The sequence below is a fragment of the Battus philenor genome, unplaced genomic scaffold, assembly GCF_028537555.1.
Source record: "Battus philenor isolate CCGP_79_NKW_IND1 unplaced genomic scaffold, ilBatPhil1.0.hap1 SCAF_4, whole genome shotgun sequence".
Lineage (NCBI taxonomy): Eukaryota > Metazoa > Arthropoda > Insecta > Lepidoptera > Papilionidae > Battus > Battus philenor.
In genome coordinates this window covers 774,704-802,194 of record NW_027181704.1, presented here as the reverse complement: position 1 = coordinate 802,194, position 27,491 = coordinate 774,704, and the positions used below count along the sequence as shown (strand labels likewise).

Here is a 27,491-nt window from a genome sequence, read left to right as displayed (position 1 = left end):
CTTAGCAAATCTCCGAGCTCTCTCCATTGCCCTCTGGGTGACCTTGAGAAATTACATATAAGCTCTACATTCACGAATTAAAAGCCTTTAGCACCTATAACCAATTACTCTGCATATTTTCGATAAATAAGAAATTTTAATTTTGACTTACATCATTTCACTGTGGTGAAGAGTTACATAAACTATTATATTTCGAAGTACATCCAGTCAATTTATATCCGTGTTGGTTTTACGATCACGTTTTGTTGTAAAAATACAATATAAGAATTTAATGTTGGTCAGTGTATAGTGTTGATAATAAATAGGCAAATAACAACAATAATAGAAACGTGGCAACGGGCCAGTAGATGCGGCATGGGTAGACCCTCCTAGATGGACTGACAACGTAGTAACTTGATATGGGCAGCGAAAGATACGTCATCGTGGCGATCTTTGATGGAAGGAATAGGCTTTGCATTGAATTTCTGAAGTCGTTATAATTCCTTGTTCAGGAAAATTTAAGAGGCAATATGTCATGGCTTTTTTTCAGACACTACACAACAATTTCCCGCCAATTGGCGGAGGCTTTTTATTCTGTGATCAAAAAGTAAGCTGTAATTGTCAAAATTTTCGAGCATTAGGAAGGTAGGTGAATTTTTAAACGGTTTTATTTAGTTCGACCCGTACGGAATTTGTTTATTAATTTGGGTCAAAATTAGAAATTGAAATTTAAACACCTTCCCGCTGTCAGATTGATCTGAAATTTGGTACACATATTTAATTTAGATGACAATACAATATAATAAAATCAATATCATTATAAATCTAAAATGGTATGGTCATGGTCCAATGGTCCGATACAAAATGGCGGATTACATATTTTTCCTTAACCCAAATGAAAGGGCTACACTAGTAAAACACGATGATTATGTCAAAATATAAAATTCAAGATGGACGCCGTTCCAATATGGCGGACTAGGTACATATTTTTCCACAACCACCACAATATGGGTATCAAAAAACCGTTTAACTTAAAAGTTTTTTAAATGTATTTATAACTTACCTAGGTTGGTAGGACTGTCTAAAGCAGTAGTGGTCAAGTTCCATTTTCGAACATTTTTAAATTCGTGAGCTACAAAATTTGTTGCCAGTAATTTTTGTATCAAGATTTGTAACATGTATATTTTAATCAGTCAGCCGATAGACGCACACTACAAGGCATAGGTGTCTCAGGAAGCTGAAATGATGATCATTCTTGCGCACACGCATCCAGTGGCTTCCTGCGATCTAGGTTATATCTTCGTCGCCCTAGTACACGAACTATTTATGTCTACTGCCTCGTGGTCGCTGAGAATACTATGTATATATATAAATAGAGTATTCGTGTACATATATCGAGAGTCACAAATAATTGTTTAATGAGCCACGGGTTGACCACCCCTGGTCTATACCTTATACCAAGTGTCTGTTTTTCGAAAAGTTTAATCATCTATGAGCTACCAGTGTTCTTGTAAAATGTTTCAGTTTTAACACACGCGTCGTCTCGACTAATGTCAAAATCAAACCAGCGAAAAAAACCGTCAAAAACATATTATAAGCTAAGATACTTGCTGCTTTAAGTCATGATGTTCCATGTGTTTTTACATAACAAGTTTAACTATCTAGAATAATTAATATATTCTATGTTGTATCTATGAGACATAGATGCATAATAAGGAGAGAAGTAGGCATGGCCTTTGTACATATACAGATGAATTTGCATAAATTTAAATATATGATAATCACTTTAGTTATACTAAAAAAACAATTAATGTATATTTAATGGTTGGTATAACAATAAATCATATATATTTATAATCGAAAATGTTACTGTTAAAATTCCCGAAAATAAAAGATTGAAATCACAAAAAATTTAATTGTAAGTATAACACGAAATATTACTACTTACACAAATGTAGTCAATACGTAAGAGCAAAGATATGTCGTATCTGTTATACAAAGATAAAAAAGTAATTAAAATATTTTAAAGTAGCATTCTATTACACTACTAATGTATATATTTACAAGCACTAAATGTGACACGCTACTATAGTTTGGTAAAGTATAAAAAATATAGTTAACTTTATCATCATTTTTTATCATCTGTTGGATTCGTATGCTAAAATCAATCTGTCTAACCAAATATTTAGAAGATTTTCCTTTGTATTTTTCCTGTAAATCACCGTTGTAAAAGAAATAATAATTTCATAATTAAAATAGAGCCTTAAATCTGTTTCTTTTTTTTTTTAATTATTAACCTTTGGTTTGATATTGAAGCTAGGGTAATTTTTGCCAGATTTTAAATATCCCATGGTTTGTTCCATGCATGCCTATTTTTAATTAAAAAAACAAGATTTTTAAAAATAATTTTTAATTATAAAATTTGCATTACGTTTGTCGTAAAATAATCAAAAACAATCCAAAGGAGTACATTAGTATTAAAAAGGAAATAAAAAATGATTTAATTTAAAGCAGATATGATTATGAACATGCTCCGCTACTTATAATGCGAGCCTGCAATCTGCGATCACTATATCTTTGATTGCAATCAAACGCGCACTTATTGACGTATGTTCTTCCATAGCTGTCACAAACTGGATCATATACGGCTGGACAGCGGCAAGATCTATTCCTAAAGGAAGTATATACAAACGTTGGCGGTTTTCTGTCCGTGTCTCGTACACACTGAACGTTACAGAAGCTTTTTTCTTGTTTAACATTAGCACGAACTGACTTGTAGCCTAAAGGACAGTAACAAACTTTGCAGTCACCTTTACTTATGATAAAAAGAAGTTCTTTGCTTTGATTACGAAGTATTTTATTTTCGCAGTCGAGTTCACACTCATTGCCGTATGTTTTGCCATCGTTTGCGCAAACCGGGTCATAGATGGCGGGGCAGACGCATCCTGGACATTCTCCTTTGTTGGTTATAGTAAGAAGGGGTAATCCTTGGTTAAGACGTTTCTTGTTCTCGCAGTCTAGTTCACACACGTTGCCATAGGTTTTGCCATCGTTGGCGCAAACTGGGTCATAGACTGCGGGGCAGATGCAACCAGGACATTCTCCTTTGTTGGTAATAGTAAGAAGGGGTAATCCTTGGCTAAGTCGTTTTTTGTTTTCACAGCCGAGCTCACAATCGTTGCCATAGGTTTTGCCATCGTTTGCGCAAACTGGGTCATAGACTGCGGGGCAGATGCAACCAGGACATTCTCCTTTGTTGATTATAGTAAGAAGGGGTAATCCTTGGCTAAGTCGTTTTTTGTTTTCACAGCCGAGCTCACAATCGTTGCCATAGGTTTTGCCATCGTTTGCGCAAACCGGGTCATAGACTGCGGGGCAGATGCAACCAGGACATTCTCCTTTGTTGATTATTATCAAGAGGGGTAATCCTTGGCTAAGTCGATTTTTGTTTTCACAGCCGAGCTCACAATCGTTGCCATATGTTTTGCCATCGTTTGCGCAAACCGGGTCATAGACTGCGGGGCAGATGCAACCAGGACATTCTCCTTTGTTGATTATAGTAAGAAGGGGTAATCCTTGGCTAAGACGTTCCTTGTTTTCACAGCCGAGCTCACAATCGTTGCCATAGGTTTTGCCATCGTTTGCGCAAACCGGGTCATAGACTGCGGGGCAAATGCAACCAGGGCATTCGCCTTTGTTGATTATAGTGAGAAGGGGTAATCCTTGGCTAAGACGTTTCTTGTTCTCGCAGTCTAGTTCACACTCGTTGCCATAGGTTTTGCCATCGTTGGCGCAAACAGGGTCATAGACTGCGGGGCAGATGCAACCAGGACATTCTCCTTTGTTGATTATAGTAAGAAGGGGTAATCCTTGGCTAAGTCGTTTTTTGTTTTCACAGCCGAGCTCACAATCGTTGCCATAGGTTTTGCCATCGTTTGCGCAAACCGGGTCATAGACTGCGGGGCAGATGCAACCAGGACATTCTCCTTTGTTGATTATTATCAAGAGGGGTAATCCTTGGCTAAGTCGATTTTTGTTTTCACAGCCGAGCTCACAATCGTTGCCATATGTTTTGCCATCGTTTGCGCAAACCGGGTCATAGACTGCGGGGCATATGCAACCAGGACATTCTCCTTTGTTGATTATTGTCAAGAGGGGTAATCCTTGGCTAAGTCGTTTTTTGTTTTCACAGCCGAGCTCACAATCGTTGCCATAGGTTTTGCCATCGTTTGCGCAAACCGGGTCATAGACTGCGGGGCAAATGCAACCAGGGCATTCGCCTTTGTTGATTATAGTGAGAAGGGGTAATCCTTGGCTAAGACGTTTCTTGTTCTCGCAGTCAAGTTCACACTCGTTGCCATAGGTTTTGCCATCGTTGGCGCAAACTGGGTCATAGACTGCGGGGCAGATGCAACCAGGACATTCTCCTTTGTTGATTATAGTGAGAAGGGGTAATCCTTGGCTAAGTCGTTTCTTGTTTTCACAGCCGAGCTCACAATCGTTTCCATAGGTTTTGCCATCGTTTGCGCAAACCGGGTCATAGACTGCGGGGCAGATGCAACCAGGACATTCTCCTTTGTTGATTATAGTAAGAAGGGGTAATCCTTGGCTAAGTCGTTTTTTGTTTTCACAGCCGAGCTCACAATCGTTGCCATAGGTTTTGCCATCGTTTGCGCAAACCGGGTCATAGACTGCGGGGCAGATGCAACCAGGACATTCTCCTTTGTTGATTATAGTGAGAAGGGGTAATCCTTGGCTAAGTCGTTTTTTGTTTTCACAGCCGAGCTCACAATCGTTTCCATAGGTTTTGCCATCGTTTGCGCAAACCGGGTCATAGACTGCGGGGCAGATGCAACCAGGACATTCTCCTTTGTTGATTATAGTAAGAAGGGGTAATCCTTGGCTAAGTCGTTTTTTGTTTTCACAGCCGAGCTCACAATCGTTGCCATAGGTTTTGCCATCGTTTGCGCAAACCGGGTCATAGACTGCGGGGCAGATGCAACCAGGACATTCTCCTTTGTTGATTATTATCAAGAGGGGTAATCCTTGGCTAAGTCGATTTTTGTTTTCACAGCCGAGCTCACAATCGTTGCCATATGTTTTGCCATCGTTTGCGCAAACCGGGTCATAGACTGCGGGGCATATGCAAACAGGACATTCTCCTTTGTTGATTATTGTCAAGAGGGGTAATCCTTGGCTAAGTCGTTTTTTGTTTTCACAGCCGAGCTCACAATCGTTGCCATAGGTTTTGCCATCGTTTGCGCAAACCGGGTCATAGACTGCGGGGCAAATGCAACCAGGGCATTCGCCTTTGTTGATTATAGTGAGAAGGGGTAATCCTTGGCTAAGACGTTTCTTGTTCTCGCAGTCAAGTTCACACTCGTTGCCATAGGTTTTGCCATCGTTGGCGCAAACTGGGTCATAGACTGCGGGGCAGATGCAACCAGGACATTCTCCTTTGTTGATTATAGTAAGAAGGGGTAATCCTTGGCTAAGTCGTTTTTTGTTTTCACAGCCGAGCTCACAATCGTTGCCATAGGTTTTGCCATCGTTTGCGCAAACCGGGTCATAGACTGCGGGGCAAATGCAACCAGGGCATTCGCCTTTGTTGATTATAGTGAGAAGGGGTAATCCTTGGCTAAGACGTTTCTTGTTCTCGCAGTCAAGTTCACACTCGTTGCCATAGGTTTTGCCATCGTTGGCGCAAACTGGGTCATAGACTGCGGGGCAGATGCAACCAGGACATTCTCCTTTGTTGATTATTGTCAAGAGGGGTAATCCTTGGCTAAGACGTTCCTTGTTTTCGCAGTCAAGTTGACACTCGTTTCCATAGGTTTTGCCGTCGTTTGCGCAAACCGGGTCATAGACTGCGGGGCAGATGCAACCAGGACATTCACCTTGGCTTATGACTTCTAGTTTTGATTCTTTACGGTTCTGCCTTTTTTTATTTTCGCAATCGAGTAGGCAATTGTTAGCGTAAGTTTTATTATCGCTAGCGCAGACCGGTTTGTATATTCTATTACATATGCAGAGTAAACATTCACCTTTATTGTTGATTGTTAATTCATTCAATCCTTGGTTTTTACGTTTTCGACTTTCACATTCAAACTCACATTTGTTGCTGTATGTTTTTTTGTCGTTTCCACAAATCGGTTCATAAATCTTAGGGCAAAAGCATTTTCGACATTCGCCTCTATGATCTAATCGGAGAGGAACTTTGCCTTTAAAGAGCCGTTTTAAATTTTCACATTTTAATTCGCATTCATTACCATAAGTTCTTTCATCAGATGCGCAGACAGGATCGTAAACAGCTGAACAAACACAGCCAGGACATTCTCCTCTTTGAATTACTTCGATGGGAAGTTTGTTTTCGGTTTTCCTTTTATTGTTCTCACAATCAAGATGACATTTGTTGGGATATGTATTCCCATCACTAGCGCAAACTGGGTTGTAAACATCAGGACATAAACACGCATTGCATTCACCTTTTCTAACGATGTGCAAAGAACGTGTGCTTTTATTGGAGCGATTTTTATTAGTGCATTTAAGAACACATTCGTTTTCATATGTTTTTCCGTCGTTTGCGCATACTGGGTCGTACAACGCAGGGCAAATACAGCCAGAGCATTCATTAAAGTGGTCTAAGGTCAGTAAAGGTTTTCCTACATGTATTCTTCTTTCATTTTCACAACCTAAGAAGCAAAGGTTAGTGTAGGTTCTTTTATCGCTGGCGCAGATTGGTTCGTATATAAGTGGACATTTGCAATTCCAGCATTCTCCGTGGTTTATCACAGTTAACTCTGTTTGATTTCTATTCAGCCGTTTTCTATTTTCGCAGGCGAGGGTACATTCGTTGTCATAAGTAATTTTGTCGCTGCCGCACACGGGATCGTGGACTTCTGGACATTGACATATATGACAGGTACCATCGTGATCGTATTTTACTGGCGTCACGCCATTCGCTATATAGACTTTAGCCATACATTCAAGGTAATCTATATTCTTGTAAGAGTTTCCATCTGTTCCGCAAACTGGAGTTTCATTTTCATTGCAATCGCAAGGATGTGAACAGTCTCCTTTATGTAAAATTTTCAATTGAGGTAGTTTACATTGTTTTCTTTCTTCATTATCACAATTGAATTCGCAATCGTTCAGATAAGTCTCTCCGTTGTTTGCACAAAGCGGTGACACTATGTCTGTACAATTGCAGACTTTGCAAAATCCTTTATGTTTGACGAATATAGGCGGCAAACCTTTTCGTATTTTCTCATCATTGACGCAGTTAAGGATGCACTCGTTGGGATAGGTTTCATCATCTGAACCGCACACTGGTGAGTGGCTGTCTTCACAAACGCAGTCGGCTTCTTTGGGTGGATGATAGGTGAGATTGCAATACAGGTCGCCAAAGCATCTGACGATTATTAAAAGACCTGTGTAGTAAACATTAAATTTATTAGTAACCATGAGGAATTGCATTAGTATTACATCTTCTTTTATAAAATCGTAACAAATTTTAAGTGTAACTTGTAATGTATTACGTATTATGGTATTTTACTATTACCTCTAATTTCGCTTTGAACATTATAGGTTTTTATATTATTTCTTATAATTATTCTCTTTAGTATAAGAATTTATAAGAAATATCTATAATTACTTTAGTTTCAAAATCACTGTAATTCTGCGTTGTTGGTAAGAGGTTTTTTTAATTCGGCCCCCACTTTTGGGTATCTCTCTTTCCACCCCCTATTTTGTTGGGAACAGGGATTTTCTTTCTTTTTATTATTTTAATACCTACTTCCATTTTTCACAATCTCTATCATTCTGTTCTTCATTCCATAACTCAGTCTACATTTCTCTTCCGCTCTAATATCCTTTCATCCATCCTCAATTACTGCAGTTTAGTTTATTCTTACAATTTTTGTATCACAGCTTTTTTAGTTAATTTTACATTTTATTTGGTGAGAGGTTACTATATATGAGTATAGGTAAAATTTAACAGAAATAATAAATATTATAAATCAATATTACATCGCAGCGGTAGAACCAAAATATACAAATACAAAAGTTGCACTCATTTTTACTATTCAAATGATGAGCTATTATTAATATTAAAAAATAAAAACATTTATTACCTTTAAGTCTGTTGTTCTTATCACAAAGAAAATATTTACAGTTACAACATCTGACACGCTGGTTACAATGTATAATATGTTATATAATAAAAGCTACTATGGTTATACTGCTTTTTTCTCTATTATCCAAACTAGGCTTAGCAGATAGACAAATAGGAGGGAGGTATAAAACCGAAGACAGACATGAAACTTTACTTCATTTTAAGAGAGAAGGAGAAGTAATAAAGACGATATATGGAGAAGATTAGTAAGCCAGAGGAATGTAAGATATTAGGAAGAAAAAGAGAAGATTATATGACTGAGATAGTGAAGAAAAAAATATATATAAAAGTGACAAAAATATTGAACTAGGAAGGGGTAAACGAGATAGAAAAAAAAACTATTTCTAGCCTGTGCTTTAGACACAAGAGAGTTCCTGCGTATTACATTGAACATTATATTTACTTGAATTATCTGAATGATATCTAAGCAACAACAAGTTTTCGTTCGATTATAACTTGAGAGTAAGTTATTATGATAGCTAAAAGTCTTACTTTTATTCAAAATCATTACGTTTGTAATTGTTTTTATTGTGTATATATTTAAAATTTGATTGACTTTGTCGCATAAAATGAACCACGAAAAGGCAGAAATTCGAAATTAAGTTGGTCCTGTAGGAACTAAATGGACAAGGTAGGAGCAAGGATCTATAATCGAACTTAAGGACGTATATAAAATTGTTCAAGTAGAGGGAGTAGCTTTGTCGATGAATGTGAACGTCGCAAGGAAAATCTTTCTCCATTCACCTTCCTTCGTTGAAAGCCTTCTTTAGCACCAAACACAGCCTTCTCAACACCGCGTTGGTGTGTCTTATAAAAAATAAAAGTAGAAGTAAATTATTGAATAATTATTATAAAAAGTAGTTACCGAGAATCCTCCTCATGGCGGCGTTTTGAGATGGAGTGTTTTTAACACACGTCTTTTGAAGTCTGGTTTACAAAAGTATTATTTACACAGTGGTGTTAAACAATGATATTAATTTATCACGTAAACATATCGCTAACGTGAAACAGCTGCAGACACGGTCAATATCAAAAACACATCGAATAGAAAAAAAAAACTATGAATAAACATATCATGATAGACTTTAGAGGTGGTATTACGAAGTCATGCGAAATATTGCGAACGGTTATTCTTCATGGTGTACATTTTTTATATTTTATTACATGTGTTATTAGTCACGAAGCGACAATTATATTGTACACGTACAATAATTTCAAATTAAAATAACAAGGAGCTGTTAAAGTGAATCATCTACTGGAGGTACCAAAAATATTTAAGTGAACTTATATAAATATAATATTATACGTCTTAAAATATATTTCTCCAAGTAGCCATTTACCTACACTTTTGAATTGTCGAGTGTTATAAGCAGTAAGTTACCACCGTTTCGGAACGATGATATATTTAGAAAAGCAGACTAGAAACTCAACAGTCGCTGTTTTTAAACGAAATTAAACAATAGTTAATGTGTACATTATAATATTAACCATATAAAGAAGTCAATAAACCAAATTTCACGCATGATTGTAATTAAGGATTCTTTAAATACATTAATAAAATTTATTTAATGAAAAACTTTTCATATTAAATTAAAAAAAAGAAAAGCAAGGGCTTAGATTGCTGGTGCAACTTAATTGTTTATAAGAACACTCAGACTCATGAAGGATTTGAAGTTTTGAGGTGGCGTTACGAGTTCAGATATCGATTTCAAAAGGAGAGTAATGCATATATATATATATATATATATATATATATATGTATATATATATATACATAAGTGGTTTAATATTTAAATAACTTTCCGTACAAAATTATTTTCGACGAGCCAAACCAAATCCCGGGTACTATATCTTTGTGCAGTCTATTATCAATTTTAGCTATTATTAATTTAAATTAAAAAAAAAAACACCTACGGCACTATTATTGTGAAATGTGAACTTTAAGGATTTATTATTGCTACCTGTTACCAGGTTTGATTAAGAACATCCACCTACAATGTAGCATCAAGAGTAGCGGAAAACGCCCAACCATATGGACATTTAATGGAATCAGGCGTTACCTTGCGGAAGTCCATCCTAAGTTAGAAAAGGACCAATATTTAGTTACTTCCGCACATGCGGTGGCGGTTGTGTGATTCGCATTGTTTGCCGCATACGCATTTATCAGCGGGGTGCACTTTATTGCACGACTTCCAAGTGGCTAAATATTGGTCCTTTTCTTACACATGGTAGACAGACGAACTGGATAAGGTCTTTAGGTGATACCGGTTGTAGGCTGCTTCCAATCAGTTCTATAGTTAAACTGGACACAGTTCTGGTCCAAATGTCCACGGGGCACGCGAGATTTTCCGAGTACCTGTATAGGTTCAAACTCAGGGAGAGTGCTTCGTGCATCCGGTCTGGACCAGACCGTGGTAAACCTGGTCACCGGCTGCCCCGTACTTGGCGCGGTAAGAACAGAATACCAGTCTTGATTAACAAACAGAATAGAGGAGAAGAACATAGCTTCACTGTTGAGTAAATAGGAGTGTTGCCAGAACTTTTTTTAATTCCGAAAAAAAAATAAAAGCAGTAAATAAATAAATAATTAATATTAAAGAACAAGAATAACAAATAATAAACAAGAGTGATAAAAGACCTGTGATATTATATATTTTAATTAAGTGATATATAGATAGTAAGAAAATAAGAATTAAGAATAAATAAATTGTTAAACAAATGATAAACATAATAAATGTAGAACTCTAGATGAAAGGCGAAGCAAGAGAGACGATTTATGAAAAGGAATGAAAGATATTGTGAAGGAAATTAGACGAAAGAACGAAAGATATACAGATCCTGTCCACCCATGATAGGGTTTGAACCAGAGGTTCCAGAAACGAAGCAATAAAAACCAATCTCACTGGTAATTTATAGAAGACATCTATGTCCAGTGGTGGACGATTTATGGTTAAAATAATGAAGATCTGTAACATATAAGTCTTTCATGTAACGAACATGTTATCTCTAGTTGTGGTTAACATTCAACCGCTGCACTACTATCTCCGTGTTTAAATATTGTACGACAATATACTTATTTGTTCAGTTTGAATATTGTTGAAGCGAAAACACGCTAAGGTAGTCCTCGATATGCAAAAGCCTTCGTGAAATCAATAATAAGCATGTAAGCATTACAATCAGATTACATGTATATCGGATAATCAATTTGCGCAAGTGTTTTGGTTTTTTAATAAACGTGACATTGACAAATAAAATGACCAATAAAACATCGCGTATAAATTAGAACAAATGCAATGTGTTATGATTTAGAGCTGTCCGATGGCTTGAGGTCGAGGGAAGACTTTTTGTTGATTGAGGAGATTTTCGGGAGAGTCTTATGCCTTGTTGTGGGCGTCTATCAGCTGACAAGGATTTACCTTGAAAAAAGGAGATGAGTGCATCTCTTTAGAACTGGTTCTTCTTTTGTAGCGACATCATCTTAGATATTTGTTTTAGGCGCCGTTATTGAGAGCCTTACGTACCCCCAAATAGGCTGCTTCTTGGACCCGTAGGTCCATAGGAAGCAGGACGGCAAGGATGATGGCCGAATATAAGGACACGGTCCTGTGGGTCCTCGCTCAACTGCCTGCGTACCAGCAACTTCCTAGCCGCCGGCGCCCATACACTAGCTGCTTATAATATAGTCAGCTCGAGAACCGCCAGATACATCTCCATAAACATCTGCGAGTTCAGACCCCAAGATACTTTAGCCCGGCACAGCTGACTGAAGCCCTGGGCCTTTCTGCTCACGTTCTTCACGTGACTATTGAACGCGACCCTATCAACTGTGAAGCCTAATATCTGGATCTCCCTAGTCAGGCCAAGCGACTCACTTCCCATACTCAGAACTGGGTTGTCGTACTTTAAGTTATTGGTTAACACCATCACCTTTGTTTTGTGAGGCGCGAACCTAAGTTTGTTTCTGACTCCCATCATGAATAAAGGTTAGAACTTCGTTGGTCTTACTCGAGATATCCTATGCCTTCTGTCCCGAGAAGACCAGCACGATGTAATCTGCGAACGCCTGGCAGTGTATCCCGGTCTTCCCCACCTCCTCCACAAGGGAGTTGATGAGGAGGGTCCAGAACGCAGGGCCGCCTATGAATCCCTGTATACACCCTTTAGTGGTTTCTCTTACCCACTCTGCCCCCGCGTACCGGTCGGACACCTTGCGATCGCTAAAGTAGGTTTCCGATGATGTTAAGAGGAATCTACGTGACCTGATCGACACAGCCACTGTGAATGACCTCGTAGAGCCGATGTAGGTTGTCTGAGAGGAGGGAGAGGGAGTTTCTACAGAATTTACTCCGTGGACACTGTGTGTGGCTCTTTAAATGTAACAGAAAACAGAAAAGTGTAGACAAAAATTTGTAGCAGAGATTGAAATATGTGGCCACGGGCCTGAAAAAACGGATTAGAAGAATTAAAACCATTCATATTTAATTGTAGAGAGTAGATGTAAAATGTTTATTACATTTGATGATTAATAATTGTTTTTCTACGAATCCGGAACGAGGTCTTCCGTATAATTATCTAGAAAATTTTACATTTTCCAATGCGGATCCTTGAAAATCACGAACAAAAACTATCACGTACTTTAGTATCACTCGAGTTCTTTGTGCCCTCTTATTCTAGACTATAAAGGTGAGTACCAACTAGTGAGTAGCCCTCAAGTGTCCGCCAGATTCGAGCGGGTCACAGGTACGAGTCACTCTGGTGTGTCGAGGACTTTAGCGTTCCGTAGGTTCGCGAACTTTTTTAGTTTTATAGCTTCTTTTAAGCTATTTAGATTTTAAAAATCATGAAATATTATTCTTGTCTGCAATATGAGTACTAAGCTTTTGGTATTGTAGTCAGCAATACATTTAATTTGCTATACATCGAGCATTTAAAACTTTTACAACTAAAACTAATCACCCTGTTTATACGTCAATAATTATTAATATGCAGTATTATATAGTAATTAAAACACAAATCAATAAAAATTGTTAATATTTCGCTTTGTTGTCCTACTTTGCTGTCTTCCCCAGAAGATATCTATGGGGGATATACCATAATCGCCACATTTGGCAGCCGGGTTGGCGATCGCAGTGTGGTATTTTTGTACGCAGAGAACGTTGCTGCCCATCCTCTTGAAGCTTATTTGTTAACAGTGGCAATCCTATATAGGAAATGAACAAGACGTGAATTATTAGTTTCAGTCTGTACTGCTAGGTGACCACTGCTCAATTTTATTTTAAAGTTTCTGTTTTTATTTTTAATTTAGGCTTTTCGAGTATATTATTGATTATTGGAGATATAATAAAGGCTAATATCCGTCTTCCTTAATGTTTACTTTTTTATTTTCAGTTTTTTAAATCCTCGACTAAGACTGTTCAGGAGATGCGCGATATTGACTCACCTAGTGGGCAGCTTACCTCCGCCGTGTCATCGAGTTGTGGTTTACGAAAAAAATATGTTATATTAACATATAAATATAGCAAATATTATAATAACATTTTTATTAAGTTTTTCATTTCTACTCTTAGATATGCTTAATTATAGCTTCAAGTTAAGCTCACTATAAAGTTCTAGAGTGCTAGAGAAAGTTGAGACTCCTTAAATAGCCTAGTAACATTGCTTTGAATTTTTAGACTCTAAAGTGCTGAGATTGACCACCGACTGAATTTCAGTAGAAAGAAATACCGCATAAACCAAAAGAAAATTAAACTACTGAAAATTTACACGTAAAACAAAAAAAAAAGTTTAGCCCAATTCAGCCAGTTCCACTATTCTTTTTGGAATGATGACGTCAGCTTTTATTTCTCGTTTACCACTCCAATTAAGCTATTGTTTAATCTAGGTTTTCTGGATGTTAAATTTTTATGAAATTCTTTAGGTAAGGTTATAGTTTTATAATAAAATAAATAAATGAGACAGCTGTATGTAACATACAATATTATTACAATCAGCAAAATTTAGTTGAGATCATGAATGACTATTTATATTATTCTTCTTTTCAGAAGAATTACGCTCCCGCAAGGTACAGGCCTCCCTCAAAGATAGCCACAATGACCAGGCCTGTGATGCCCGCATTCAGTGGTTTCCTAGGCCTTAAATATGCCGTCGGTCTACCTAGTGGGGGAATAACCCACGCCACGTCTACCAGCTCGTGGTCGCCACCCAAGAACCTTTCGGTTTGCACGAGCGATGTACTTCGTCCGCTGCCATTACAGACGGGCAATTCTTCAAGCTATATCGGTGATCTTGGTTCTTTTTCTATTGATATTGAATGTTTATTTAATTATATAATTACACAAACAACGGTATAGTATTCTTAGTAATAAAATAATTTTTCGATAATAATTTTTTAATATTGGTATTAAATTTTTCCAACGGCAGATGTGAAGTTGTTAGTGGAGCTTTCTTGTATATATGTACACATTGTGCCATTAATTATTTATTTAATTTTTGAAGACGAAAACTAGGAACATACAGCTTATCTGTATTTATTACATTATCGCCTTGTCTATGTTTTTTTTTTAAATTTCGAATGTTTTTGCTGACAAACAAAACATTATTATAGATATATTGCGAAGCTGTTGTAAGAATATCAGCTTTTCAAAAAGTTTCTTTCAAAGAATCCCGAGCTTTAATGTAATAATCAATTGTTTAATTGATTTATTTGTGTGACAATTAATTCTAATAATTATAATATTAATTGTATTTCATTAAAATTGTGTTATGTTAACAGGCGTTATAAAATAAATAAGTAAAAAAAAATATAAAACATTTTGAGAATATGTTAGACTATATAGAATGAATAAATTTGTTTAAACTTTAAATTAATTTTATCATTATATGATTAGAAATTTATTTGGAAACTAAAATTAAGTATATGTTATTAATATCAAGAAATTTTTTTCTATTATGTTCTATGTATATAACATTAAGGGTAATTCAAAATGGCCGCCCAAATCGAATTGTTGTTTTTTTTAAGGCAAAGATTCTTTTGACATTCGACCACTGGTTCAAACAATCGTTCTATAAAATTAACAAATACTTTTATTTTACATGAATTATTTAACCTCTATTTAACCTTTATTTTTTAAATAAATAATATTAAATGCTAGGCATTGTAACAATAATGTTTTGTTTGAATAATAAACTTCTTTTCGATAAACCGCTTACATGAAATGTTGTCAATTTATTACATTGTTCGCGTCTTGTTTTATCTCTGTTTAGAGAGCTGTTGTAATATTGTTTTCTGTTTTATTCGGTTACTCACATTTAGATAGACAATAAGCATACATATTTAGTTTTTTATTATGTTAAATGAAACTTATGTAAGATTACTGTTGGCGTGTCTATTTGAAATAAATATATGAAAACTTTTTACAGCATTTCCATTCCAGTTACACACCTTTATCATACGTCAGAGCGGGTGCCTCATCCGCGGTTATAAATTATGCAAGCCAAGGAGCAGAATTCCCACAGAGTGGCATACGTCGACCCGTCTCACACTTTGAAATATTAGAATTCATTCCAACGCGCCGGGAGCTCTTTACACAGACCGCCGCTGGAATTAGGACAAGCTGCACACAGCTGGAGTGCTTTTTGCAGATGAGAGAATCCAGATGTAAAGTTGATATACACCGATTTATATATACTACTTTGATTTAAAAGAATCATTGTACAAAGTGATATATAATAATAGTTTCAATATACAATACAATTACATATGTGTAAATAATATTAAACATATGTATCTAATATATAAAATTCTCGTGTCACGGTGTTCGAACTTGAACTCCTCTGAAACGGCTTGACCGATTTTTACCAAATTTTATATGCGTATTTAGTAGGTCTGAGAATCGGCTACTATCTATTTTTCATACCCCTAAGTGATAAGGGTTGTTCACCCTTAAAATTTTTTTTTAATTTTTTTGACAAAATTTTTTGTTTTTATTTTTTTATGATACAACATACAAAAATACATACAACCCTACATTTTCACCCTTCTACGATCAACCCTTATTTTTTATTTGTAAATTAAAATATCAATTTTTTTTTGCAAAACAACGTTTGCGGGATCAGCTAGTGTACTTATAAAAAACAAGGTGAAATTGTTATTAAAAATTCCTGGGCAGGGCATTTTTTCTTAATTTGATAGATGATAGCAGTACGTTAAAAAAATGGTTACTTGTTACTGATCAATGTTTGGATTTTATGAATTTAAAAAAAGAATAAAAAAATCCACATATGCAAAAATAACACTACGAATAACCGCTAATATTTGCGAGTCGCAGGTTGATCTCTGATATATGATACATATATGTATATTGATTTACTCTCTAAGCAAAGTTAAAAAATGTGTTTATAATTCCATTGTTATTCTTTACACAATATATTGTTTAATTATATTCCAATAACTTTTTTTATTGATTATATTGAGGTGAAACGTTTGACAGAAGGGATAAATGTTTTTAGTTAGTCTGTGGTGTTTGTACAAGAAAAAAATAAAGTGTCATTTTACTGATATTTTTGCCTTTTTATTTTTAAAATAAGTAGGTTCACGCGACACGTTTGAAAATGTATTTTAATTTAAATAGAGTATGATTTAAAAAGGTTATTTATATTAAGTAAAAGATTATGAAAATTAAAATAAATTATAAAAATTATAGAAATATAGATAAAATATCAATAAATTTCGAACTCCATGCGTGCGGCCCATTAGCTCAGTTGGTTAGAGCGTCGTGCTAATAACGCGAAGGTCGCGGGTTCGATCCCCTCATGGGCCAAGTAACATTTTTTCATATTTTTGTTTGCCTTCTTTTTTAATTGAATATTCCAGTGGTTTATATATGCGGGAAGACATTTCGTTTCTACAAATCAAATATATAACATTTATCATATAATTTATTTGTCAGGAGTCATCAATATATAATATACACTACGCGTGTAAACTATACAGGGTGATAGATTATAGATATAAAAACTTTTAAGTTAAAAGGCTTTAAAAATTTAACACATATTTTAAAAACCTTGTACATCTGTGTTTTCCAAGCAGTTTTGTGTCATACTCCTCCAGTCTTTTTAAAATTCTTACGCCCACCTATGTAACAAATATAATAAAAAGTTCTCTTGTAGAGATCACCTCGTGCGATAAGACCGCCTCTTGTACCTCTATATAAATAGTTTTTTTTTAGTTCTTATCTATGGTGTACAATAAAGTATAAATAAAAAAACTGTATTAAAGTAAAAGGGTTAAACTCCTTTCTAGTCCACTTTGTACTTGTTCTCTTTGACAATCAAATTGCCTTCCGAGTGGAGTAGGCCCCTCGTTGGGAAACACTGGTTGGTTATAGGGATAACTTTTAAAAATGTTGCAATTTTTTTCCTATACAAATGTCAGGCCAATAACTCCTGGTAGTACAGAGTCTGAACGGTTTGTTAACAATATTAATTTTAACATGTAGTAATCTGAATTTTACAACCTTTTTTCCAACAATATTATTTCTGAAACAATTGGCTTGGATAGGGTCTACTATACATAAATTAACAGCAAATGAGGTATGCATTCGCTTTAGATTTCACACCTATTATTAATCATCCTGCATGTCTTAGTAAGTTACGTTCTACTATACGGATATTTCAAGAGCGTGCGACAACTGTGCATAAGTTTAGATCTTAAAAGATCAAGTCTTTTGGACATGTGTTCCGTAATGAGGATTCCGTGGAACGTGCGGTGGTGCAAGGCAAAGTGGAAGGCAGGCGATTCCGACTCTCTCCAACGAGATGGACAGATATCATCAGAACTGTCACTAATAAGTCTGTAAATATATCATCTCACTCCGGTAAACTCTGAGCTATATGGCGACGCATAGCGAGAGAAGAAGCACCAGAACCAACCGGAGCATGACGATGATCACTCTTACAGGAGACACTGATAAGAGAAGTATTGTATAACTTCGGGTAAATATTTTTACAAGTGTTTTTTTTTAAATGAGTGATCACAGTTTTGCCGACATCATTGCAGTACCTGGTGATAAATATTACATCGACGTTTAGAAAGAGACGATCGGCTAATTTCGGCTTCGTAGAGCGTTATCTCTATCGCACGAAATACAACGACTGAGAATCGTTACATAGGTAATGTGGGACAGAGATAGTGCTCTAAGAAGCCGAAATTAGCCGATTGTCTCTTTCCAAAGGTACTGTAACAAAAATTTGATATTAAAAGCTCCAGTGGTCATTTGCTCTGCTTTCTACATAACAATTGGCTGGACTATATTGGTTGCATTTGTTCGTTTACTAATATCTTCAATCCTATTTCGATCTTCTAGAAAGTTCTTAGCTTCACCTGGCTTTAGCTCGTTGAGCGACTGACTGTCAATGGGGTTCAGAGGAAGTTTTCAAGCTTCTATGCGATATGTCATCACTGATAACACACATTAGTCTTAGATATTCGTTTTAAGGTTTTTTTTTATTAATTATAATTTGTATCGCTAGTGTTTTCTTTTAAAATATTTATCTTTCACTTTAACTAAACGCAGACAGTTGGGAGAGGGTTGCCGCTATTTGATACGGATCTTTCTTCTCCCAGCTGCGAGGCACGACAGCGTTTTAAAATTTTTTTTTACACAATTTTTACTTACGGGTAAATACAGCTAAAATTTACATATATTAACAATACAATTTGGAATACTCAATTATATATTAGTTGGTACATTATTTTATTTCAAGTCGCTGCTCAAGCGCTACAGACCGTTAAATGCCTTGAGATTTAGGACAATGTGCCGGGCCAACTCATCAAAAGATTCTGCTGTAGATTTTTTCTTGAGAAGGTCCGGTAAGCTGAACGGAGGTATATTAAGGTTTTCACATAAGGTCACAGTATCTGAGTAAGTGATCAAAAGTCTGTACTGTGGAGTCGTCACATGGGCAAGTCTCATTATCGATTATTTTAAAACGGTGCAGGTACTGCTTGCAGTACCCGTGCCCGCTTAGTAGTTGTGTCAGATGGAAGGATGTCTAGATGAGTTTTCGCAGTTTGTTCATGTCGGTGAGTTTCGAAAGGGCTCCTATGGTATGTCGACCCTGTGCCGAGCTCTCGTATCTAGCCTGCCAAATGCGGTTGTGTTCCGCGCGGATTGCGCTCTTCACGAAACTCATTGGGAAGTAGACATAAGTCGTTTTAAGGTACTGAGAGATATTAATATTAATGAATATACAATATCTATGTAAGTTTTAAAAGAATAAGCGAACTAAAAATATTACTTTGTTTTGTAATCTACTTTCTCTTTTTAAATTTACTTACACATGTCTCTACTTCTGTTATTTTAGATAGAGCAGGGGTGAGGAACCTTTTCAGTCAATTGACCAATTTAATGAGAAATTTTGCACAGTTTTTTTGATATAATGTTATCAATATCAGACGGTATTGATCAGGAAGTTACACTTGAATAGCTTTCTAATAGCTCTGTCTGTCTTGATCGGTCGCAATTTCGAAAAATTGGTCTAGTATGTACTACCATTTAATTATAGTTGACTTTATAACAATAAAGTGGAGTCGATGAAATAAATAAAATTTTAGAAATGCTTAACGTGCTCCATAAACATGTTACAAAAGCCGCAAGACGAACAGACGGACGTGAATTGTATTGGTGTTTCAATTTTTGTTTCAATTCAATAATTGAATCCGTAATCATAAATCAGATGATCCATTTATTACGAGTAAGTACAGAAATTCCTAACGTTTTAGGATATCGAAGCATCTCATGTTTAAAAAAGTGGGACACTCCATTTATCACTCACACGACAATCTCCAGGTCATTAATACCAGTCGAAATAGCTTGTGAAAACCTTACTTAATACATTTATATGATGAAATTTTAATAGATCATCCTGAAACTATACTTATATCTATTGATTAAAATTTCAGGCTTACAATCGCAGGTTCAAAGTTCGATTCTTCGTCAATATTGTTCATAAACAGTGAAGTAAAACATTAGAAGAAATTTGATGTTTTAGACAATCTAGTTCCTTTCCTGTGAAATAGCTAATTTGGTAATTTCTCCTTGTTCCTCTCCTTGACCGTTATGATCAAAAATTGAATCTTATTTCAAAAGTTTCTGCATCCGTTTTATGTTCTCTGACACTATTTCTATCATATATATGTAAGCGAATAGATACACATTGTAAGCCTTTACCAAAAATCATCACCATTTGATCTTACATTACAATAATCGATCTTAAACTGCACGTGGCGACCTATCTATGCCATCTCTATATACTGTAATATTTTTCTCTCTCTTCATCTTATTTTAAAAAACTGTTTTCACTTCCCGAATAACACTCTTACTGTTCAAACATTGTTTTCGAGAAAGTATAAAAAGCATAGGCATTTTATTTTAAAGAAACTCTTAAAACTGTACAACTTTTGATAAAAATCACTACAATGAGTTACACATCACGGTACTATATCTGTATCTCAGATATAAACAGCTTTGTCAATGCAAAACTTCTTTACTAGCGTTTTATATTTTGGAGAGATCCGCCTTGGTTTCGAGGTTGCATGAGGCAATGGGTAAGCCTGAAGATATTGTCTCCCTCGTTGGGGACGATAAATGTAGCCCTATCTTCCTAGAGTTCTGTGGAAAGGTGGAACAGTGCATGACAAACAAAAATAAGACTCGAGAATGAAACATGGTAAGTTATGTTTGCCAACACAAATAGGTATAATAATCTGTGATCTAGAAATGAGAACTAAGGAAGGAAGGCGATGTGTGAAAGAAAATATGAAAGGGAAGGTAAGAAAGAGATTGTTGAGGACAAAAGTAGTGTAGGAAAAAATAATAAAAGGAGAATGATGAATAAAATTATAATATTAGTAAAGTCTCTGCCCCAAATATGGTAAGATAAACAAATTAAAAAATTGTCTTCCGATTGAAAAAGTTATATGCTTTACACATAGAAGTCTATTTTTATTTAGGATAAATAACCTCTCTCAGGTTTTCTATAGCTAAAATGCTTATGATTTTGTATTTCAAATTCTCTGAAACTAATTTCTATTGGAAGAACAGTGATCACCGAAATTTTTGGTGATGTCAGAGTTGATACGTGAATGATATTGCGTTTTTAAAAAGTACTATCTCCAGTCAAATACATATATATATATATATATGAAATGAAATGAAATTTTTCAAATGTTATTAAGCGGCCCATTAGCTCAGTTGGTTAGAGCGTCGTGCTAATAACGCGAAGGTCGCGGGTTCGATCCCCTCATGGGCCATATGGATTTTTTATGCTCCCAATTACTTAGCTATATCTTGTCAATATTAAAAATGGTCTTGTATGTTAAGGTTATGTAAGTAAATGAATATTTAGCGTGATATTCTGTATGTGTTATGGTGTAAAATACTAAAATGAAAATAATTTAAATTATTTAAAAATTGCAAAGCTCCCTAATCTTTTTTTCTATATAATTGTATATGGTTAGCATTCACTTATGAATTGCAGGTGTCAAGTTTAAATCTCTTTGCAAGATTTGCTTCATACAAAATTTTTGGCTTTATGACAACGATAGAGATAAACAATATAAGTGATAAGATTGATGACTGTGATGGCAACGATAAGAATGGTGATATCGAAAGGAATGTTGAGAATCATAAGAATCATGACACTCATGAGAATGATAAGAATCAGGAGAATGATGAGAATCACGAGAGTGATGGGAATCACGAGAATGATGAGAATCATGGGAATAATCAAAATCAGGAGAATGATGAGAATCACTATAATGATGAGAATCACGACAATGATGAGAATCATAGGAATAATCAGAATCACGAGAATGATGAGAATCACTACAATGATGAGAATCACGAGAATGATGAGAATCATAGGAATAATCAGAATCAGGAGAATGATGAGAATCACTACAATGATGAGAATCAGGAGAATGATGAGAATCACTACAATGATGAGAATTACGAGAATTATGAGAATCACGAGAGTGATGAGAATCACGGGAATGATCAGAATCATGAGAGTGATGAGAATCACGGGAATGATGAGAATCACGAGAGTGATGAGAATCACGAGAGTGATAAGAATCACGGGAATGATCAGAATCATGATAATGATGAGAATCACGAGAATGATGAGAATCACAAGAGTGATAAGAATCACGGGAATGATGAGAATCACGGGAATGATCAGAATCATGATAATGATGAGAATCATAAGTTATCTTTTTCTCTTTTTGCAGCTGATAAACGCCCACTGCAAGGCATAGACTTCCCCCTGAGATATTTATGAGGTGATATACCATAATTGCCACGTATGGCAGGCGGGTTTGCAGTTGCACTGTGGTATTGTGGTATGCAGAGGACGCTGCTGTCGATTCTTTGATAGCTGGTGAGTAGTGGCAATCGTATATAATTAATGCAAGTATGAAGTATATGTGATCGCATCCCGGGAATAAAACTTGCAAACTACGATTGCAAGTTTCAATCTTCTACCACTGGATTACCACGGCTAAATATTGTAAAAACATGTTTTCGGTGAACAGATAAAGTAGCCAGTGTATTAAACATAAAAAACAGATAATAAACTTATTTGTGATAAATTATTTCTCGATTGTTTTATTATTCAATGCGACGTAATATACATTTAATGTGGTATAAAAGAATGGAATGAAAGATCATGTGAAGAATGGAAGCAGAGAACGGAAATAATAAAAAAAACTATGTGAAAAAAAAATTGCGCAATAAAGACCCTGTTCCACCACAAGATAGGGTATGAGAGGCCCCCAATAGCGGAGATCATAAAAAAAAATACATTTTATAATTTCAATTAAAATCAGGGATAAGGCTTTACCTGTGATATACCTTTAACTCGTTTGTTTTTACGACACTAAGCCCGCTTGTTCAATCTTTCCAATTCCTGTTCGATGAATTTCCTCCGCGTGGGCGGTAGGCCATGATTCAATTTAACTTTAGTTACTAACTCCGGCGGTATCAGATCGCAAAGTTTATTCATTAGCTCGTTGGATAAATTTGACATTGCTTGTACGTGAGTTATTGTCTGTGCAATTGTTCTGAATCAACGATTTTTAGTTGAATTTATAATTCTACAGTCCACAGGTAAAACTCTATTACGCTCATTGCGTACTGTGTACATCATCTTTTATTTATACAAATGCTTTTAAATATTATTTTTGGATTGTACAGTTATAATTTTAAATTGTGAATATATACTGTTTTAATGAATCTACAGAAGAACCAAGATCACTGATGTAGTATAATGAATTTCTTGTTTGAAATGATAGTAGAAAGGACGCTGTTTTTTCTTGGTCCCATTTTTGGGGTCTCTTTTACCCCTTTCATACGGAAGACAGGATCTTTTTTATTTTAAATAACTAATTCAATTCGAGTATTCTTATAAATCTTTTCTTCGTACCATTTATTTACACTTCTTTTACAATTCGCCTCTCTTCTTCCGTCCATGGCCTTTTGGTATATCATGGAACAGTTTCAAATTTGATTTTTATTTCTGGATTTCTACACATCTGTTATATTATTTATACATTTAATTTATTCTTATTTACAATTTATTTTGAACTACTTAGGATTTTTTACTTACGTTATAATTTTTTGGCAATACCTCAAAAATATGTGGCAACACTCTCTGTCTCCAATTAGGGAGGCGACGGTGTCACTCTCCACTCTTCTTGTTAACTGTAACTCAAAATCATTTCTGACACTTACAAATACGGGATATTAAGTGCCAAAATACCTTACTTTCGCCACAACATCCGTTTTTAGTGAGTAACCGCCCGCTTCCTGACCGCGAACATGGGCGGACCGTGGTTGGATCCGGATCCCTCTTCGGCTCGCCTGTGGCCCACGCTGCCGTCCTAACCCGCAAACACACTCCAGCAACACACCCCGTCAAAGCTCTACCGCGAAGAGCCTTAACAACGTGCAAGCGTCTTCGTTCAACTGGTAGGCGCCCTACCAGCTTTTGTTTTTAGTTTTTAAATCTAGTTCACGGACCCTTCCGCTCCGTGAACTCAGTACCGATGAAGCTGTAAAAGCCTTTGGGCTAACAGAACTAACATCATCAGAGAAAAAGCAAAGGATATTGAGTGATTTCGTGCAATGTTGGGGCTGAAGTATTCATAATTTCCAAGTTCTCGACCACGAGCAAGTAAGCGCGTGGGTAGGCTGTCGAGAAAGGGTAACAGACGACTCAATTACCAGCCGTTGTGGCTATCTTTGATGGAGGCATATCAGGTTCGTAACCGATTGATCTCCTGGCATATATGCCTTCCCATAAGGTTCATCACGAACTACCTATAAACCTATTAAGCATATACAAACCATGTCCTTTTAAAATCAAATTGCTACGAAAATATCAAATGTTTTATCCTTTTCGTATCAAAATTCAATGAGTAATATTTTTAATACCAACAATTTTTCTCTCAAATTCACTTGGATCACACGTAAACCCTTTTACGGATAATTAGAAAAAAGAAGTTCGTAATGGTGCACTTCAATTAATTGATTGCCTGAGGAAATATTTGGTTTTCACCGTTTCTAAAGCCTTAACTGGGTATTTTCTCATATATAAAGTAGCTGTAATGTAAATCGCAAGTACTGCAGATAATGATAGATTATTACTTAAACAATTAAATACAAAATTTATACTCTCAGTGTGACTGTCATATTTATATACAGATTTATTTATTATACAGGATGATTAGAAATGGGCAATGAAAACTTTAAAGGATGAATGTACAGATGATTTGCTGTAGATCAATGTATGGTATATCCTATCCAAATATTAATAATTTTAAAGATATCAAAGATTTTTTTTCTAATAATACATAGATGTATTTACTTTTTCTTTCTTACTAAAGATTTTAAAATCATATTTAAACCTTATGTTGTCTCATATATTTGTGTACATGTTTATATAGAAAGCGTACAAATTTTGAAAATGAATTTATCCTTTCTATAGTTTTATAAAGATCTATGTTCCCTAAAAGTTAGCAATACGCGTTTTAAAAAGGTATAGATTTGTTTTGTTTTAATTGTAAATAACTTCTAGTCCCTAGTAAATTTACCTTTCCCTTTTGTATGACAAAGGAAACTGTATGAAAGACATCAGAATAAAATAAATCTTTCATACAGATTATTCATACACCACCCTGGGTTTTGCAGGTAGGTTGGCGATCGCAGTGTGGTATTATGGTACGCAGAAGACATTCCTGCCCATCCTCTGTAAATTTATTTGTAAATAGTGAATAATATAAAGTTTTACCCTGGGAATCGAACTAGTGACATACGTTCGCAAGTCTCATTCCTCTAAGTCAGTGATTCCCAAAGTGGTCTATATCGACCCCTAGGGGTCTATGACAACCTGCAAGGGGTCTACGTCAGCGAAAAAAAAATTTGGAAGTCCATGAAATGAAAATGGGGGTCCACGATAGTGGATCTCAACACATACACTGATAGGTACTATTTACTTACATCATATTATCTTATAATATCAAAAACATTTACATTATTTATAAAAGTACCTATGAAGTAAAATTTATTACATATGTTTATAAAGTTGTGTAAGTTGTAGGATGTTGGTATTCGCTTTGTGTGGTATGCGCTTGGTGTAATTTTATTTATAGTTTATTTTATGTTTATTTAATGTTACGTATATTTTACATAATAGATACAAAATTTTATTTTAAGTAGTTTTAATTTAAATTAAATTAATAAATGTATAAATTAACATGTGTTTTACTTTTCAGTTTTTAACATTAAACTTCACTACAGTTTAGAAATTTACAGGAAATCAATATCAGGTAAGTAGGTGGTCTACCCAAAACGGGAAAACATGGCAAGGGGTCTACGACACAAAAAAGTTTGGGGAACTCTGTTCAAAGTTAACAATACTCTTCTCTACTTAAAGTCAGACAATTTGATCATAAAGTATAAATAGTTTAATGATGCAAGTTAGTTTTTAATCTTATTTGTTAAAATTATAATTTGAAATTAGTTCAGAACTCGGTTGTACGTTGGTAACTAGCTTACAGAGAGTGTATGGATAGTTTTAAACTTGGAAGTACTCTATCTGTTGTCTTCTCTGTAAAAACTTATATAAATATTTATTTATATTTTAATATCCATCCAACATAAGAGACTAGGTGTACTGGTGTTATTTATTTATGTATTTTCGCCACTCCAACATCATTGACGACCAATTTACGTTCTATATTCGATTGTTCTATTATTTTAAATATGTATTCCTTGATCTAAAGCAGGGATGAGCAACCTTTTCATTGTACCCGGCGATTAATATTGCACATCGACCTTTAGAAAGTGACGATCGGCTAATTTCGGCTTCATAGAGCGTTATCTCTGTCGCACAAAATACAACGACTGACGAAACGTCACATAGGTAGTGTGGGACAGAGATAGTGCTCTACAAAGCCGAAATAAGCCGATTGTCTTTTTCCAAAGGTCGTTGTGCAATAATTATTGCTGGGTCCTATAATCAAGGAGCCAATTTAAGAAAAGTGTATACAATTATTAGAAAAACATTAAAAGGGGTGTTTGATGAATATAATTTTGCCTTTCTTAACGTTGAAAGCCGTGTGAAGCAAATTTAAATGACATATTGAATAGAAATGTACTTAATATGAGTTTCAAAAACACAGTGGACACATGTGGAAAAACTTCATAGTGAGATTTTTGTAATAGACATGTGTGGTTTTTCCACAAAACTTAAAACTGTCGAAAAACTTCCGAGCCTAGCACTGTTCCTAATGGAGCGTAAAGAGCCGACGTGATGACAGCAGACAGCTTTGAGTTCCTTACGTTTCGTTTGGTATTGAAAAGTTGAAGTTTCCCAAAAATACTTCCATGTCGCGTCGAAATTCGACAAGTAACGGGAAAGGTTTTGACAACAGCGAACTTAGCTTTAAATTTAAAAATGGAATCATATTTTTTCTATACTCAAAATTGATATAAGACTTAAATACAATAAGAATAATTTACAAGTTTGTGGCGACTCTTTCGAATGCATGCCATTCAACGTCCCCAAAGCCGAAACTAAACGTTCCCGATACCACTCCTTCACCCAAACTACTTGTAGATATACAACCAGCATTGTATATCGTGCTGTTCGATTTTATCGTAGATCTATGTAACATTATACAAGCCGACATCTACTATTCCAGTTCCTTTGCATCAAATCAGAAGACGCTATAAACACCACTATTGATTGTGTTCACTATTGTTAGTGCTGATTACCT

The 27,491-nt window shown here is 35.4% G+C and overlaps 2 protein-coding genes and 2 non-coding genes across 4 annotated transcripts; 3 read left to right on the top strand and 1 right to left on the bottom strand.

The window, feature by feature from the left end:
• Positions 1-2,499: 2,499 nt before the first annotated feature.
• LOC137928915 (balbiani ring protein 3-like) lies at positions 2,500-7,443 on the bottom strand. Its single transcript, XM_068771919.1, has one exon. It carries the CDS (start codon positions 7,441-7,443, stop codon positions 2,500-2,502), a length of 4,944 nt encoding a protein of 1,647 aa, XP_068628020.1.
• A 9,454-nt stretch (positions 7,444-16,897) lies between these two features.
• On the top strand, positions 16,898-16,971 carry TRNAI-AAU (transfer RNA isoleucine (anticodon AAU)). The gene has a single exon. It is a non-coding gene; the product is annotated as a tRNA-Ile (tRNA).
• A 4,419-nt stretch (positions 16,972-21,390) lies between these two features.
• On the top strand, positions 21,391-21,464 carry TRNAI-AAU (transfer RNA isoleucine (anticodon AAU)). Its single transcript has one exon. It is a non-coding gene; the product is annotated as a tRNA-Ile (tRNA).
• Positions 21,465-21,745: 281 nt separating this feature from the next.
• Positions 21,746-22,492, top strand: LOC137928914 (probable serine/threonine-protein kinase clkA). The gene has a single exon (XM_068771918.1). It carries the CDS (start codon positions 21,746-21,748, stop codon positions 22,490-22,492), a length of 747 nt encoding a protein of 248 aa, XP_068628019.1.
• The last annotated feature ends 4,999 nt before the right edge of the window (positions 22,493-27,491 follow it).